Below are 17,618 nucleotides of genomic sequence, written 5' to 3'. Positions count from 1 at the left end.
CATTAATTAAAATCTTAAAACCTGTCTTTGAAGGGCTAAAATTTATTTCATTTTTTCCTACTTTCTCTAGATTATTTCCTTTTTCTAAAAAGTGGAGTAAATGAACTATTATGTGTTTATATTTTGTGTCAAAAGTACACATCCGACTAGTGACCTTTGAAATCTCTTTTTCCTGAATATCTACTGTTGCCTGATCTTCAGCTGCTCTCCTGTGAGTGAGAAGATCAGATACCACTCTGGAGGAAAAGGATTCTCTGAGAAGTCCCATTAAGAACTGGTCTTATTCTGGGCAAAATGAAAACAGGCCAAGGGTCATTTCAGCTTGATTTCCCTACTGCCGTTTTCAGCCTCTGAAAACCCCTTGAGGAGTCCAACCATGTTTAACCTAGATTCTTCTGGGCGCCAGAGGTTTCTGTGAGAAATGAGTTTTGGCATTTTTCTGTAGTTCATTTTAATAATCATGATCAGAGACGGGAATAATTGGTATATACCAACAGCAGATATAAAGAGGACACAGTTGAAAGTTTGATTTAAACCTGAAGCGACGTCAGGGAAGATTCTCCCCTCCTCTGACCAGTATTGAATCTTACATGCCTGCTTATTCTCCCTTAAGGAACCTTCTAAATGCTGGCATACTTAAAGGTTCTGCGTCACGTCCCTAGTTACTGTATGCTTATACTCTCCAGGTGATCTCCAGTCTATGCGAAGACTTCACATATGATGTGTTAACAATTCTCAGGTTTCTATCTCTAGCCCTAGGCATGTCTAAACCTACTTGTTCTGAATATTTGGATGTCTCAGGGATGCCTTACCTGTGACCAACACTGAACATGTGATATCCCCCTAACCTGGCCCTGTGCGGCGCTCTTCATCAGAGCAGGGAACGCCACTTCCACCAAGTCAGGGACTTTATAGTTTATATACGCCCCAGTGCCTAAGTAGGCACTCAGGTATTTGCATGAACAGGTGAATGATGGATAATTCAAACCTCAGATCACCATGCTTTGTATAACTTACCTTGTATAACTAATTGTCAGATCGTATCACCCTACCTTGCTTATCTGAAGTACCTTCGTTTTCCTCCTTTTCTAAGTGAGTGCCACCTCCTGTCTAGGCCCCATTTCTCTCTCTCACTCAACTGGCCTCGTAGTTTTCATTTCTTATACTTCTGATCCATTTCAAAACTCATACAAATCTGATGTTACACTTTCTACCCAAAGTAATTAAGTGGCTTCCTGTTGCTCCTGTGTCTTGTTATGAAGCCCATTTTTCCTTATCCGGTGAAACCCTGAATGATGTAGCCGCTATGTGTCCTCATCTTGTCACTTGCCCAGCCGCCTTACCCAGCCACGGGGCTCCCTCTGCCTGCCAGCGCTGGCTCTGCACGCTTGACTCTTAGGCTGACATCTCAGCTTAGGTTAACTTCCTCAGGGAAGATGTCTGTCACAACCAGGGGTAAAGGTGTCTAGTAGATCTAATTAATCCAAAGAGGTGGGCTTGAAATATTTGAAAGAATCAAGGTATTCTTAGAACTTCCTAGCAGAAATGGAGTTTGAGTAATAAGTGATGGCTTAGTTCTTGTATATTGAAGATAATGTCTAGGAAGCCCTCAGTGGGAGAGAAGGGGCTTTGGAAGGGAAGACCGTGGTCCATCACTTTTAAAAAGAAAAGGTTTAACAGTAGTATTGAACAGATGAAAGTGCTAGTTTTTCATATGTAGGGGGAATGTTAAAAGAACTGGCGGGAAATCCCACAGCTCTGTAATTAAGAACTGCATTGAAAGCCCTTTGGTGAAGCAGGGAATAGGAACACTCCTGAAGTTACTACCACGTTTCTACCTGTGTATGTACCCAAGTGAACGACGTGTAAGCAGGGTGACTGTTAATAGACCCGTAATAAAGTAGTGTGATAAATACGTAGTATAGATAAGTGGAGCAGAGGTCAGATATGCATGTTCTACTTGCAACTTTCTTGTCTGAAATGAAAGCATTTCTGTGGGTGGTTGGTAAAGAGTTGAAGGTAGGACAAAGTCAGTGACAAGCTAGAATTCATGGTCTCTTAATTCATGATGATAGATGGCCAGGACCTTGACTGTACGATAGGAATAAGGAACGGTCAGGTACCGTAGTCTCTTGAGAGACCAGGACTCATGAAATGGCCATGATGGTATTACTCTCCTGTATGCCTAGTGGAGATGTGGTTGTTTTAAAGATAAAAAGTTAGAACTAAATTAACCAGGTTAGTAAAAGATGGTAGGAGAGGATACAAGAGATGATGGAAACAGGGTCTTTAAGACACAGGGCCAGGAGCTCTAGGGAAGATAACTTGTGAGAAGTCTGCGCGGTCTCGAATTGCAGAGCTGAACTGGAGGCGGGAGAGCTGGTCTCGCACGTTTGTTAGATACGAAGCGTCAACATTTTTGGTCTCTTTACGGGTTGTAAAAACTTACCCTAGATAGTGATTACCTGTGGGGAATCTTAATACCACTAAATGGAAGTTCAGCTTCAAAGGAGAAACTTTCCCTAATTAAAAATGTCCCGTCGTGTGCAAACCCCCTCCTTCCACCATTTATTCTTACAGTGAGGTGACTCTCACAAGCTAGTCCTCACTATAATAAGAGGAGTTTTAGAGGAATTACACTGTGGTGAAGACTTGGAGTTACACAGACTGCTGTTTCTAAACCAAGAGGTCAAACATGAAGTAAATAGAACTGTGACTGAAAGTCAAAACTTAGAGCCTTACTGTCCTCGACCATCTAAGTTTTTAGGAGAAAAGATGAGGTACTCAGCAGAGCATATAAATCACAACCGGGTTTAGTAGGATTAAAAAGACAATTTTTATACTTGGAAACTGATACTAGCCTTGCTGTTGGCATGAGTTCTTAATTTAAAAAAAAGAACTTTTATCGTCCATTACAAAATGACTTGTGACTAAAGGCATTTACTGTGAACAGTGATACTTTCTTCCCTTGAATAGCAATATAACCAAGAAATCACTGACTTGAAGCAACCAGTTTTGGTCAGTCAGCCGAAGAGAAGGAGAGGCCCCGGAGGCACGTCACCAGGCCCTGCGATGCTTATCCCTGAGCTCTGCTACCTCACAGGTACTGCTGACTTTTCTTTACTGGAATGAAACCACAAAGCTTATTTTCCCCGTCTGTTCTAGAAGTCACTAAACATTCCTTCACACCCTCCGTCCCCTCAAAAGCCCTTAAAGCTGCTTTGTCTCCTCAGAATTCTTTCACTCACCACCACCTGACACTCCAGATACTTAGACACGATTCTTGTTTCTTTAACCGTATCCCTTTAAACATTTTGTTTAAAGGTCTAACTGATAAAATGCGTAATGATTTTAATGTGATGAAAGACTTGGCTGTTCATACAAGACTAACTCCAGAACAAAGGCAGCGTGAAGTAGGAAGACTGATTGATTACATTCATAAGTAAGTCATCTCTGCTCCACTGGGGTACGGCTTCAGTTCCGTTCTTTATTTTACGTGGGTTTGGAGGAGTGACAGAAGGTAACTTTGTTTCGCTTTGTATTTGCAGTATTCAGGGTGGGTTCTTCATGTTTCTAAGTGAGGCTGCTGTTTGTCAGGGAATAATTAAACCTTGTAGCCTGTGGTATTTCTAATTCTTCTGTTAGAAAAAGAATAGAGTAGAAAGCAAAATTGTTTGGGACAAATCTATGTTTTTCTCTTCGTTATAACATTTTGTTTACTTTGAGGAGGAGATAGTTTGGGCATCAGGAATTTTAAATGAAAGGATATCATGAAGGGAAACATAGCTGGGAGGAGAGAAAAATAGATTGTACGTCTGGGTTTCCTAGCATTCTCGGCGGGGTTTTAGTCCTGAGAGCAATCTGTTGTAGGTTGCAGCGGGTCTCTATTTGCATGCGTGCGCTAGTTTTCATTCTGTCTCTTTACACTTAGTGGCATATGTAAATATGTTAAATTCACAGAGATGATAACGTGCAGAGGGAGCTTCGAGACTGGGGTCTGAGCTTCGACTCCAACTTACTGACCTTCTCAGGAAGAATTCTGCAAGCAGAAAAGATCCATCAAGGTGGAAGAACAGTAAGGCAGTTCTTAAAGTTGTCCGTCCAATCAGATTTGGGTTAGACTCCCAGTAGAGTGAGCAGGGGTGCATACCCTAGTTCCATGCCAGGGCAGCCCTCTCCTCCCCGAGCACCTCCACTGTCCACTGATGTGAGCACAGAGGGGGCGAAGCTTGCAGCTTGGTCCTCAGGCCGTCCGTGAGACTTAGCTAAAAGGTGGCTTAATTTTTTAAAATGAGCTAAGTTACTTAAATTAAGGGACAGTAGAAGTCTAAGTATCTGAATGGGTTGGTATTTCGTCTGCCACTGAAGTGATCTTTTTACAGGGAAAGCTCCCAATTTATTTGGCTTCATTTTTGCGTGGACCGCTTGTTTGTTAGGGATCTATATTAAATATTGTGATGTCTTTTATATTCTGTCTTCAGAAAAGGAAAGCAAGTATTCAAAAATATGTTTTGGTGTAACTGAAGCACTACAAGTGCCCAAGTTGTGAACAGCTGTGCTCTTCTGTCTTCTAAGTGTTCTATGGATCACAGCCTAATCATGTAGCTTAATACTTCAATTGCATTGTTTTTATTACCCTTTGTAGTTAATATATATTCCTGTATAAGGGGTGTTGCGGAGGTGAGTAGGACATGTAAAAAGCACTGGGTTTTTTTCCTCTATGGTAAATATTTATAGGGTCACTGTGCTTTGAGTCTGTTCGCTTTCTGCCTTGCCGTCAGGTGTTTTCACAGCTTGCTTTCGGTATCTGACACCTCAGTCATAAAGTTGCTTAACTTATAAGGCCTCATTTTTTAATATCTTTGTCATGAGGGAAATAACACTTATCCCTGTAAGAGTTTAGAAAGGTTAAGAAGAGACCGCAGCCCGAGACAGAGTAGTTGGCGCAGGCAGGTGGGCACTTGAGTGGCAGCTGTTAATATGAATGTATTTTAAATAGGATTGACATAACCCTTTGGATACATTTTTGTATCTTTTTCCCCCTCACTAAGGGCATTTCGTCTGTCACTGCAGTTCAAATTTAAGAGTAGTACTCTGAGGTTTAGAATATGCCATGGTAGAATTATTGAAGACTTTCTGGCTTTATCACCGAGAACTTACAATGGAATTTACAGTGTCTCTGAACTTTCTTCTAGTTTGATTACAGTCCACAGTTTGCAGATTGGTCAAAGGAAACAAGAGGTGCACCATTAATTAGTGTTAAGCCACTAAATAACTGGCTATTGATCTATACTCGAAGAAATTATGAAGCAGCCAATGCGTTGATACAAAATCTATTTAAAGTTACACCAGCCATGGGCATACAAATGAAAAAAGCAGTAATGTAAGTTTATCAAGTCATTTCTACTCTGAAAATGGATTAGCAGTCATTTGGAGGGTGTGGGAACTCAAACTGTTAATAAAACTGTCAAAAACATGAGATGATCTTAAAGGTCTGATACAGCTCCCTGTAAGGTGGATGCAGAAATGTATCTGAGTCACTAAGGGTGGAGGGAGGATGGGCCGGACTGTCGCTCAGACTCGTGCTGCTGCGGGCTAGAAGCAGCCTTTTGACTGCATGGCTGCGCCTGGTGTTTTATTTCACGTTTTATACAGAAGTGTTTTGTGTGTTATAATCTGTAGGAACCTTTTACCACACAGTACAGTTTTTGTTCCTTTTTCTGAACGTTGGATCACGTATTTCCATTCTAGGATTGAAGTGGATGATAGAACTGAAGCCTATTTAAGAGTCTTACAGCAGAAGGTCACATCAGATACCCAGATAGTAAGTAGCTACTTGATGTGGAGGCAGTTGACCTGGAATCAGTTGTTGTAAATCTTAGAACTTGAGTCCATTGTTGTAAATGTGATAATTAGGTTCCCAAACCGGTCACGAAATACGTGCTTGACCTAAGATAGCTGAGTTAATGCGGCTCTACTTGTGCACCTAGGAGCTTGTTGTTGTGCACTGTGAACAGTGAGCAGGGGGTGGAGAACAGCAAAGCCATCTTGAATTTACCGGGACTCAGACGCTTCAGTTATTCTAGAAAATCTGGGGGGAGAAAAGGCACAAGAATGAAAAACAGTACCTAGCTGTTCAGCACACACAGTATAGTTAGGGTATCTGTGGTTACACTTAAGTATAATGAATGAGGTGGCAAAGACAAATTTAATGATAAACAGCATATCTGTGTTGCTTTAAACCCAAGAAATGAATTGGCTTCTTCTAATGGATTCCTTTTAGTCCTTTATCTCATACTTAAACGCCACAGGCCAATTACTATCAGGTTGCCTGGAATAATAGAGACACCTAGGGTAGGAAAATGATTTTATTGGGGGCCATGGAAAGAAAGATAAGAATCTGAGAATATAAATTGGAGAAGACAGCCATGAGTTAAAGAGCTGGATTCAGCTCCAAAACTTAAACTTGAATCCTCAGAATTTGGGCAGGTGTGGGTGGCTTGGTTGGTTGGTCGGTTGATTTTCCAGCTGTTTTGCGATGTACTTGACATGTAACATTGTGTGAGTTTTAAGTGTACAGTGTGATGACTTGATACGTGTACGTATTGTGAAATGATGACCACACAGGGTTAGTTAACACCTCCATCACCTCACATAATTACAGTTCTTTTTGTGTATGTGGTGATAACAGTCCAGATCCACTTTCTTAGCAACCTTCAAGTATATAATACAGTACTGTTAACTGTGATCACCATGCTGTACAGTAGATCCTCAGAACTTAGCTTTTAGCTGGAAGTTTGTGCCCTTTGACTAACATCTTCCCATTTGGGGCAGGGGTCTGCTTAGATCAGGTGCTTCAGCTTCCCCAGCAGTGCCCATGGACTTCCTAGGAAATTTCATAGTTTGATCATATTCTCAAGCCAGAGCTTTAGAAGTTTAAAAGCCGTGATTCTAGGTGGGTCATGAGTAAGAAAATTGTGAGCATTTTAGAAAATCTTTTATTTGGCCACCTATAGGTTATCACTAACTTGTTTTGCCCTATTCCCTACCTCCGAAGTATTCCAAGCTGGCAATAGAGCATTTTTAACTAAGTTCTCAAGTTTTGAATTATTTGCTTAACGTGCTTTCTTTATTAGTATCTATTACCTAGTTGAATGTAATGGGCATTAGCTAAAAGTTAATGTCATACTTACTAGCTACATGGCAGAGATGAATAGTAAAGTCAATGATTTTGTGGGTTTGGTTTCCTGTCTTCTTCCTTGAACTTAATTATCAGTTTCCTAATTCTTTGTAATGAGGGCGTTTTGTTCATTTTTAGGTTGTTTGTCTGTTGTCAAGCAGTCGGAAGGACAAATATGATGCTATTAAAAAATACTTATGTACAGATTGCCCTACTCCAAGTCAGTGTGTGGTGGCCCGAACCTTAGGCAGACAACAGACTGTCATGGCCATTGCTACAAAGATCGCCCTGCAGATGAACTGCAAGATGGGAGGAGAGCTTTGGAGCGTTGATATGCCTGTAAGTTTGATTTAATTGGTGGATAAAAGTTTTCATTGTTATTTAAGAAAAAATGGATTTTTAAAATACTGCTGGTATTCTGTTGTATCTAACATTACGATGTTTTTGTTGAAGCTAAAGCTAGCCATGATAGTTGGCATTGATTGTTACCATGACACCACAGCTGGACGGAGGTCAATTGCAGGCTTTGTAGCAAGCATCAATGAAGGGATGACCCGGTGAGTGGGCTTTGGTAGCCTCAGATTAACTGCTAGACATACGCAACACAGCCCACGAGCCCAGGGGCCAGTGTCTGGGGAGGACAGGGGTTGTGTTAATTCTTTACCTTGATTTCTCCTACGTTAGATCCAGTAAAAGAGAAAAGTTAGAAAAGGAAACCAGTTATTAGCTACCCTACCATTTGTAATGTCCTTCACTGGCCCTTAACCTGATGTAGCGGTCAGATTGCGTTTCAGGTTATTTTATTATTTGTATTTGCGGGGAGGATGCATCTCTTTAAATGTGACTGTCTCTAAAAACTTCTTTAATAATTTTATTGACCACTGAATGTAATTTCAAGTTGTCATGTTAACTTTATTTTGGAAAACCCACTTGAGTTTACCCAGTCACCTGTATTTCAACATAGTGAAGTTATTTTTCAGTGCTTTTCTTAGAACTAATAGAATTGCCAAGAATAGGAAGAATGAAAATTGAAGCATTGATGTGTTAGCGTTACTAATGGGCATATTTCAAGGTGTTTTATCTTTTAGAAAAGTATCTTTTATCAAGAGTATAGTAGTAAGAGTGTGCTTCTGTGTGGTTTTTTTTATAATATTCTTTTTTTTTTTAAACCCCACATTTGTTTATTTATTTATTTTTGGCTGTGTTGGGTCTTCGTTTCTGTGTGAGGACTTTCTCTAGTTGTGGCAAGCGGGGGCCACTCTTCATCGCGGCGTGCGGGCCTCTCACTATCGCGGCCTCTCTTGTTGCGGAGCACAGGCTCCAGACGCGCAGGCTCAGTAGTTGTGGCGCACGGGCCTAGTTGCTCCGCGGCATGTGGGATCTTCCCAGACCAGGGCTCGAACCCGTGTCCCCTGCAGTAGCAGGCAGACTCTCAACCACTGCGCCACCAGGGAAGCCTGTTCTGTGTGTTCTGAGGTGTAAACCTAGGAGGCATCTCTGGCTTAAATTTTATTTTCTTCTCAGTGATGGAATTATGGGACTGATTTATAATGAAAGAAAGCTTTATGAAGATTTCCTGTATCTTGTAACCCTTCTGCTTAAGATTTCAAAAAGGAAGTTAAAGAACATGAATGGCTAAGGGTAACATAGATATAGAATGATTCAAAAGTGAAGAACTTCTGGACAGTTGCATTCTCACCACGGCCATGTTTTTTCTCTGAATAGCTGGTTCTCTCGCTGTGTATTTCAAGATAGAGGGCAAGAGCTAGTAGATGGGCTCAAAGTCTGCTTGCAAGGTGAGTCTCCTGTTGTGGTTTCCATCTGCCCTGTGAATTAGAGTCTTCAAGAAATTGTCTTAAAGCTATGTTTCTGATAAAATCCTGTGCCCAGAATTTGGTAGAAGCACATTTTTGTTCTGTGTTAATGTCGTTAACACTTGTCTGGCTTTCTTTCAGCTGCTCTGAGGGCTTGGAATAGCTGCAATGAATACATGCCTAGTCGAATTATCGTGTATCGGGATGGCGTAGGAGACGGTCAGCTTAAAACATTGGTGAACTATGAAGTACCACAGTTTCTGGATTGCCTAAGATCTGTTGGTAGAGGTTACAAGTAAGCATGCGAAATGTAATCATTTTCTCTTTATAAAATTACACTTTTGTATCTTTGAAAATAATGTCACAGGGTGAACCGGTGAGAATCTAACCTTACAGGTGCGGTCAGGCTTGAGGTAATGGAAGAGGTTTGGGTTGGGGGGGTGTCTTGTGGAGAATTTTTCGTGGAGGAGGGGCAGGCTGGAAATGTAGAGCGGGAGCTCCTTCAAGGAATGACGCATGGAGATGCCTTTACCAGTCGTCTGCTGCCGCCTTTTCTCTCCTAGAGCCTTGAAGTACGAGGGTCTGACTATCCCAGTACAGCCGTAGGCATCCACAGAACTGGTTATTGGAATATGTATTCCAGATAGTCTTAACTTTTGTTTCTACCTCATTGTACCGTGAATACTTGTTTGATTTCTGTGTGAACTCAGCTGGACTGGCGCTTGGTGGGTAAGATGTTGGGCGTGTGTTTGGTGTCACAGGGGAGATGGTTCCACTTCGCCCTGTTAGGCGGCCTGCAGAACCCAGGGCAGCTAGTGCTCCTCGCAACTGAGCACTGCCCACGTCCTTCTTTGAAAGCGGTACTGGGCTTCGCCTTCCTCTGCTCTCCTACAGAGGTCATTGCTCGTGCTATTTGGCAGTAAACTGCGTACCATCTCAAGATAGCTGTTTTAATAAGTTACGTTGTTTAACTTTTGCTGTTTTCTTTATCAGATTGTAAGGAAGTCCAGATCAGGGACTGTTTAGTAAGAGCTGAGCGCATAATGTATTAAAGATTTGTGGATTTGATTTTTAAGGATACTTAGAAAATCCAGGAGACCTGTTTATTTATATGTGCTTGCACGTGCATATTTAAACACTGATTATTTTTGCCAGACTTTTTCAGCCGGTATTTGTTATCATTATAAAAAATGAGGGATTTTGAAAGTCATTTGACTGTGCTTGGGCTCGCTGTGATTTATAGGCCCATGGGATGAGCATTAAGAGCTTATTTCTAGCTAAATTGCGGAGTGCTTCCAAGTCTTCTTTGGCCAGATTCTGAAAGACCCCTTCTAAGTGTTGATTCTACACATTTCTTAAAATGAGATCATGATGCCAGTAAGTTCTCAGAGCATGTCGGGGGTGTTTTTTTATCTCTTGTGAAGTAATTGTGTTTCAGATTAAAATGCTAATAGGCATTTTTTAATACTTTGTAAATGAAGGTTAATATTCTTTCCTGTCCTCTTAAAATCCCTAGTGCTTGTATTTTCTCATTAAAATAATGGTATTTATTTTATTTTGGTTTTTGAAGTTTTGTAAGCCTTAACTTGTGTTTTTTCCCTTAGATTTTCTGTCCTTCTGGGGAGGGGTGATGTGGTGGAAGGGAGTAGAGGAAGGGCTCAGATGGACCGCTGCTTTCTTAGGTTTTTTTTTAGTTGTTTACTACTTTAGCACTCAGAATTTTCTAGTCTTAGCTGCTTTTTTCTCATATCTAGAGAAAAAGAAAATTTCAAGAAGTGAAGAGTAGAGGTAATAGTGCAAGTTCATCTTATTTCCTTAGGCTGAATATTTGGGATACTGGGAACATAACACTGTTGTCCCTGCTGGGACCTGCATATCTGGTTCTTTGAGTCTTTTGAGCCCTTTGGGTTGGGTCCCAGAAGGACTGGCAGCAATAGTTCTCAAAGAGGAGACTCTAGCCCTATAAGTGAGTATCTGTGAACAGGGTCCTCCTCTACAACGGGGTGGAACTGGGCCTGAGGAGGCTGGTGGGATTTCTTGCTCAGCTTCCCTTTAGCGAATAGGAACACACGTTGCAGGGAAGGAGGGTTTAAATCGATCGCTTGGACTAGTGTATGACAGACCGTTGCACGAAGTAGGTTTCACGTCGTGAATCGTGCCGTTGTTTGGCGGCTGCAGAGATCAGCGGTCAGGAGCCATATGTCTTAAATCAGAGTCGGGTTAATCCCAGCTTTGCCTTCGCCTGTGAAACAGGGGCGGCAGCTTAACCAAGGTTGATGAAAGGAATAAGTCAGGGTGTTTAATGTACTTCACACAGTGCCCAGTAAGCACTCAGTAAATAGTAGGTGATGCATCTAGAAACAAGTTTGGAGTTGTCTGTAAAGTAAAACAATACCCAGGAATTACTCCTCACTTTGAAGAAATGCAGAGTTTGGACTGTAATGTTTGTAGTTATCTTTTTGTTTTTTATCCTTTCTGTTTTGTCCTATTTGTTTTTTAATTGAAATGTTGATGTTAACTTTTTATAAAGATGCGTCATGGATTAGTTGATTTAGAACGTTTGGTATAAGAACAAATCAAAGAGTCACTTTAGTATACTTGTGACTTGTCTTTATGTCACCACATTTGCTAAATCATTTCTTGTGATGTCAGAGGACTAAAATCCACTCTGTCTTTTTTTTTTTTTTTTTTTGGCTGTGTTGGGTCTTTGTTGCTGCGCGCAGGCTTTCTCTAGCTGCGGTGAGTGGGGGCTACTCTTCGCTGCGGTGCGCGGGCTTCTCATTGCGGTGGCTTCTCTTGTTGCGGAGCACGGGCTCCAGGCACGCGGGCTTCAGTAGTTGTGGCTCGCGGGCTCTAGAGCGAAGGCTCAGTAGTTGTGGCGCACGGGCTTAGTTGCTCCGCGGCATGTGGGATCTTCCCAGAGCAGGGCTCGAACCCGTGTCCCCTGCATTGGCAGGCGGATTCTCAACCACTGCGCCACCAGGGAAGCCCCACTTTGTCTTTTGATTCCTGAGACTGTGGCTCTGTTATATCCAGATCTGCTGTAGCTGGGCAGTGAGAGGTCTATTGTACATGGGTAGACAGTGATATTCCTAAAAAGTTCTTCCATTTACTTAAGTAGAATCACCTTCCTGCCCCTCGTATATTTGGTTACTTCTACCGTGAAGGAGCACATTAAGTTTATGATTGAACAGAAGTTCCCATTTGGGGATCTTTCAGACCATCAGTCTAGACAGTGTGTTGTGAACTACCTACCCAAGTCAAACATTACCAGCAAGGTCCATACTGCATGTGAAGCCCTCTGCTTCCCAGGGTTTAGAATAAAGTATATTTATGCTCTTAAGGAACTAATGTTCTAGCTGGAAAAAGAGCACAGGAAACTTGAGGTATTGAAAACCATAATAATCAAGGTTTATTACATGCCAGCACCGATCTAAGTGCTTAACGTGTTCTAATTCATTTATTCCCAAATGGATGTGTGTATACAGTGTGACTGTGTCAGACAGTGAATTTGAAATGAACCTTTAAGAGATGGATAGAAAGGGTGTTCAGGCTGAAGGCATACTGGCAGTTACAGGGCTGCCCTCAGGAGAGTCAAAAGGCATGTAGAGGCAGTGGATCGAACGTGACACAGAGCTGGAAAGCTCCCTAGGCCAGAGGAGTTCAGTCTTGACATGGGAAACCACCTGCAGAATGGGGCTGGGGAGGGAGGGGGGAAACGGCAGTATTCTGGTACTGCTGTGTGGCGGGCTGAGGAGTGGCTGAGCCGGGAGAGACAAGAGATCCCCGATATGTTGTCAGCCAGTCATTTTGAAAGGCAGGAAATTAGACTTTGAGACTGCTCAAATTAGCTTACCTGTCAAAGATTTGAGAGTTAATATCTTACTTTCTACATAGAAGAAAATGCCCACTGAAAAGGCTTTCAAACTGTTACTCTAAAAACGTGCTGGGTTTAACATTTTCGTGAGACAGGTATGTCATATGCTTGGTTTAATGGTTAAACATCCACATGACCTTGAGTCACAGGGCCCAAATATGCCATTTCATTTTCTACTCACGGTGTTTTACTGGCCCTAACTCCACGCCCTTACAAGTTGTGGAATCTTCCTTCACAACTGGGATAGCTAGTATGCCCCAAGAGGGATGTGCGTTTCCTTTTAAATGGAGTGTATGAATGTATGAATGCTTCAGTGCCCTGAAAATATGACTGACTAAATGCAGTTACATTCATCACCGTCTTAAGCCCAAGACTAACGGTCATTGTGGTGAAGAAACGAGTGAACGCCAGATTTTTTGCTCAGTCTGGAGGAAGACTTCAAAATCCACTTCCTGGAACAGTTATTGATGTAGAGGTTACCAGACCAGAATGGTAAGTTCTGTATTAGAATGGAGATTGGTTTCCGTTTTGTTTTTTAGCATAGCCTCTGTACTTTATCACCTTTAACACATTTACTTGATAGTTCTTATACTTTATTTCTTATAAATACTAAAGTCTTTCATTAGTTTGATCAGATAATGCCCATGATTTGCTAACTTAGTCTCTGAAATGGTGAACAGAGGTTTCTGTGCCATCTCTCTCTGGGGGAAGCGGGTTATTGTTTGTGGTATTAGTTATACTTCCTGAGTTTAGGAACAGCTGCTCTAGATTGCGTTTGCTTTTTTTTTTTTTACGTATGTAACCTCATCCATAGATTGTTATTTTCCAATCAAAATTTTTAGATCTGTAATGCACTTAGTTACCCACAGGTCAGAAAGTGTCATCTGAAACACAGCTGCAGGTAGAAAAGTGGCTTTTGAGCAAACGCTTTTTATGTAACCGGGAGCTGCACTCTGCCGTAAGAAAGCCAGCTAGAACCTTCAGGGGCACACGGTAATGATCTTACTGGCACACGAGGGTTCAACTGTAAACTCACGAAATTTGCTTCCTCGAAAACCCCTTTGTGGGGACTGGAGTACAAGGCAGCAAGTCATGTTCACGAAGGCGAGTCATTGGTCAGTCCACATGAACGCCCTCTTCATGAGAGTGAACAGCTGTGGTGCTTCTGTCTTCATATATACATTTTTGGAGCTCTTTTTAAAAAGGGCAACTTTAATCAGGGTAGAGTGTCAGCCTAGGGGCAAAGTTTAAATGTGGAATGCTTCTCCTGTATGAACCTTAGGTAAATGAGGCATTACGGTACTAAATTTATGTAGACAAATGATAATACAGATTTTAGTTCTGTTTAGTCCTGTTATCTGACAATGTATAGAAATTTCTATTTCAAGATGCATTATCTTGGATTGTGTCTTTCTCTCAGGCAGGTGTTAGTTATCAGAAGGATTCTAACCAGTTGGGGAAAATCATTGAAGGAGGAAGACAGAATGGCTAAGATAGTAACTAAGATATTACAATTTCATTTCCTGTAGGATCTCTTTAATGATTCAGAGTGACCTCATGATACTTCTAACATTACTACTACTCTAATAACCAAAGCTCAGGTGTAACATTGACCTAAAGACATAATTTTTTTTTTAACAATTTGGGTAAAATCCAAGTTGAACTATAAAGTATAAAAAAATTTGATTACTTTTTACTAGATTTTTTTTTTTTTTTTTGCGATACGCGGGCCTCTCACTGTTGTGGCCTCTCCCGTTGTGGAGCACAGGCTCCAGACGCGCAGGCTCAGCGGCCATGGCTCACGGGCCCAGCCACTCCGCGGCATGTGGTATTCCCCCGGACCGGGGCACGAACCCGTGTCCCCTGCATCGGCAGGCGGACTCTCAACCACTGTGCCACCAGGGAAGCCCTAGATATTCTTTAAAACTTAACAGCTGCCGTTACTACTCAAATACTTGGAGAAGCCCACTTTGAACGATAATAACGTGCTTAAACTGGGAACAGAGGTTTTGATTCTAGCTCTTTTGTGATTTCTCTGTTCTTTTGGGCAAGTCATTTAACATTTCTGAAACCCTCATTTTGCTAAATAACAGTAATCTGTTGTAGATCAATTCTGATTTTAAAATTTGTCTAGTTTCAGTGGACATAATAAATTACAGTTAATTTCTTAATATCTGTATCAGGTCAGATTACAATATCTCTGGATTGATGTTTAATTGGTACCAAAAAATGAAAAAACAAAACAAACAAACAAAAACCCTGGTGTTCCTTTACGTTTGCACTACTTGGTTCTTGATTCTAGAGCCTGTTGCTGTGCAGTCATCTCCCTCAGATGTGGAGTGGAAACAGTGACCCGGTACAGTGGCACCGTCATAATTAGCAGCCGTGTCAAATGTTTGTCAGTGCCCTGAGGCATCAATGATAGATATTTAAAAATATAAATAATAGTAGTATCTTACACCTCTTTCACACACAAGCATTCCAAAATGGTTCATGAATAACAAGTTCTGAATTCAAGGAAGCACATTATGTTTTGAGAAGATTAGGTCACATTTTAGTATACCGGATCTTTTCACTGTAAGAAACTTGAATCATCTTAATTTTAGCTTTCAAAAAGATGAGCCTTACACCCATGTGTTTCTTTCTTTTGTAATTTCCAGGTATGATTTCTTTATCGTGAGCCAGGCAGTGAGAAGCGGCAGTGTTGCTCCCACACATTACAACGTCATCTATGACAGCAGTGGCCTGAAGCCAGACCACATACAGAGGTTAACTTACAAGCTATGTCATATCTATTATAACTGGCCAGTAAGTATTTTTTTAATCAATGTTTATTCACGTCAATGAGATTCACTTTTCAAAATGGAATTGCTATGTTGTCTAAGGCTTTTACAGTTTAATACCGAGGTTTCAGTTTAGAGAGCTAGATTCAGAGTAACAGAACCTTTTCTTTTCCCGCTGAAGGGCATCATCCGTGTTCCTGCCCCTTGCCAGTATGCCCACAAACTGGCTTTCCTCGTTGGCCAGAGCGTTCACAGAGAGCCCAGCCTGTCACTGTCAAATCACCTTTACTACCTCTAACCTACAGGAAGAAGACAAGATGTAGCGGTTTGTTTTCTTTGTGAAATTACAACTTTGGGATTTTTTGAAGCTTTTATTTTTTAACTGTTATCTTTCCAGGTGAAACTTGGGAAGGAAATTAGGAGATCTAGAGTCTTATTTCTAACAGTGCTATTAACTGACTTATTTTTATTTTATAGGTAAAAATTAGGATTTTATATTTTATCTTGTTTGATTCTCATAAATAGGTTGTGAGGATTTTTTGTTTTGAAAAAAAATGTGGATAAGGTGCTTTGTATTATAAACAGACTCTTAAAGTATTGGAAAAGTTGGGATTTACTTGAAAGTGCTTTCAGGAGTGAGCAAGTCCTACTTGTAAGGCTATATTAACCTTATTTTTGAAATATTTATTTGGAATTTAAAGGAGAGAAAAGGCATAAAGTGGAGGCTCAGTACAGTCGTACGGCAGGATTTTATTTGAGCGTCTGAGGATCTCATTTTAAAGAAGAAGCTGCCATTAAGTAACCTATACGAGGTATAGGAAAGGTGTGAGACTGTGGAGAAATAGGCTTATTTTTATTTCATTTTTGGGGTTAGGTGTTATGGGGGTTAAAAAAGAAGATAGTTGAGGGCTTCCCTGGTGGCGCAGTGGTTGAGAGTCCGCCTGCCGATGCAGGGGACACGGGTTCGTGCCCCGGTCCGGGAGGATCCCGCGTGCCGCGGAGCGGTTGGGCCCGTGAGCCATGGCCGCTGAGCCTGCGCGTCCGGAGCCTGTGCTCCGCAACGGGAGAGGCCACGATAGTGAGAGGCCTGCGTACCGCAAAAAAAAAAAAAAGAAGGTAGTTGAAAGTTTTAAATTTCTGTCCAAAGATACATTTTAAGACTCCTTAATAAAAGAGGCCAGTAGTCTATATAAACATTACTTTTTTTTTTTGCAACTGGGACATCACTCCATTTGTTATAAAATAAAATTGCAGTGATTGTCATCTTATTTGAATATAGCAGTGTAGTTTTTGTTCTTACTGAAAGCACGTGCATTTTCTTTCCATTTATTATATTTTTTAAAACTGCTGGAGAGTACACTCAAAGGACACAATTCCGTTTATAAAAGCTAAGTTTGTGTTACTTATGAACTTCAGAGTAAAACTGTCAGGAAATGCTGCAACCTCAAAATTAACAGTATAAGACTGGAAATCCTTAACTTGTAAGAAAATGCAGACTAAGAAGTCTGTGTTTTTGTGAAGTTGATAATTGTAATAATTCACATCTACACACTTGTAGGACTTTTCAGGGAATTTTGCAAAGAGCAGGCTCGAAGTTAATGAGTGATTGTATGTCATGAGAACACCTTTAAACATTGCTTGCAAGTGTAATGAGTGTAAACCTTAACGATCGTACACGAGCTACAGGAACTCTGATTTCAAGTGATGCCGCTCAGTAAAGTCACTTGTCTTACCATTATTGTGCTTGTTCTTATCAAATAACTGCCTTTTGGGTTTAGCCTTGTTAACATATTATGAGTGAAAACCATTTTATTTTCCCTTTAGTTCTTGGAGCTAATAACTGTTGTTAACATTGTTTTTGGCTATTAGCCGAGGTTCCTTAACCTATTTGATTTCTAGACGTTAGAAGGAATGAAACACAGGAGATTGTGACGTTTCAGAAGAATGCCAAATAAAGACAATAA

General features: G+C 41.1%; 1 protein-coding gene across 2 annotated transcripts in view; it reads left to right on the top strand.

The window, feature by feature from the left end:
* The window catches only part of PIWIL1 (piwi like RNA-mediated gene silencing 1), a 31,234-nt gene extending 14,317 nt beyond the window's left edge, over positions 1-16,917 (top strand). The window contains exons 10-21 of one of the 2 annotated variants that reach the window (XM_089894334.1): positions 2,977-3,103; positions 3,325-3,442; positions 3,961-4,075; positions 5,196-5,383; positions 5,752-5,824; positions 7,319-7,519; positions 7,634-7,737; positions 8,906-8,976; positions 9,136-9,289; positions 13,238-13,363; positions 15,532-15,679; positions 15,836-16,917. In XM_089894334.1, the coding sequence (XP_089750460.1) occupies positions 2,977-3,103; positions 3,325-3,442; positions 3,961-4,075; positions 5,196-5,383; positions 5,752-5,824; positions 7,319-7,519; positions 7,634-7,737; positions 8,906-8,976; positions 9,136-9,289; positions 13,238-13,363; positions 15,532-15,679; positions 15,836-15,952 (1,542 nt within the window). In that variant the 3' untranslated portion in view covers positions 15,953-16,917. The remainder of the gene's footprint in view (positions 1-2,976; positions 3,104-3,324; positions 3,443-3,960; positions 4,076-5,195; positions 5,384-5,751; positions 5,825-7,318; positions 7,520-7,633; positions 7,738-8,905; positions 8,977-9,135; positions 9,290-13,237; positions 13,364-15,531; positions 15,680-15,835) is intronic. The other variant, XM_089894335.1, reaches the window with a different exon arrangement.
* Positions 16,918-17,618: the final 701 nt, after the last annotated feature.

Source organism: Delphinapterus leucas, chromosome 14, assembly GCF_059928025.1.
Source record: "Delphinapterus leucas isolate spDelLeu-1000000601 "Yukka" chromosome 14, BTC_Dleu_Yukka2, whole genome shotgun sequence".
Lineage (NCBI taxonomy): Eukaryota > Metazoa > Chordata > Mammalia > Artiodactyla > Monodontidae > Delphinapterus > Delphinapterus leucas.
This window is presented reverse-complemented; position numbering and strand designations above follow the sequence as displayed.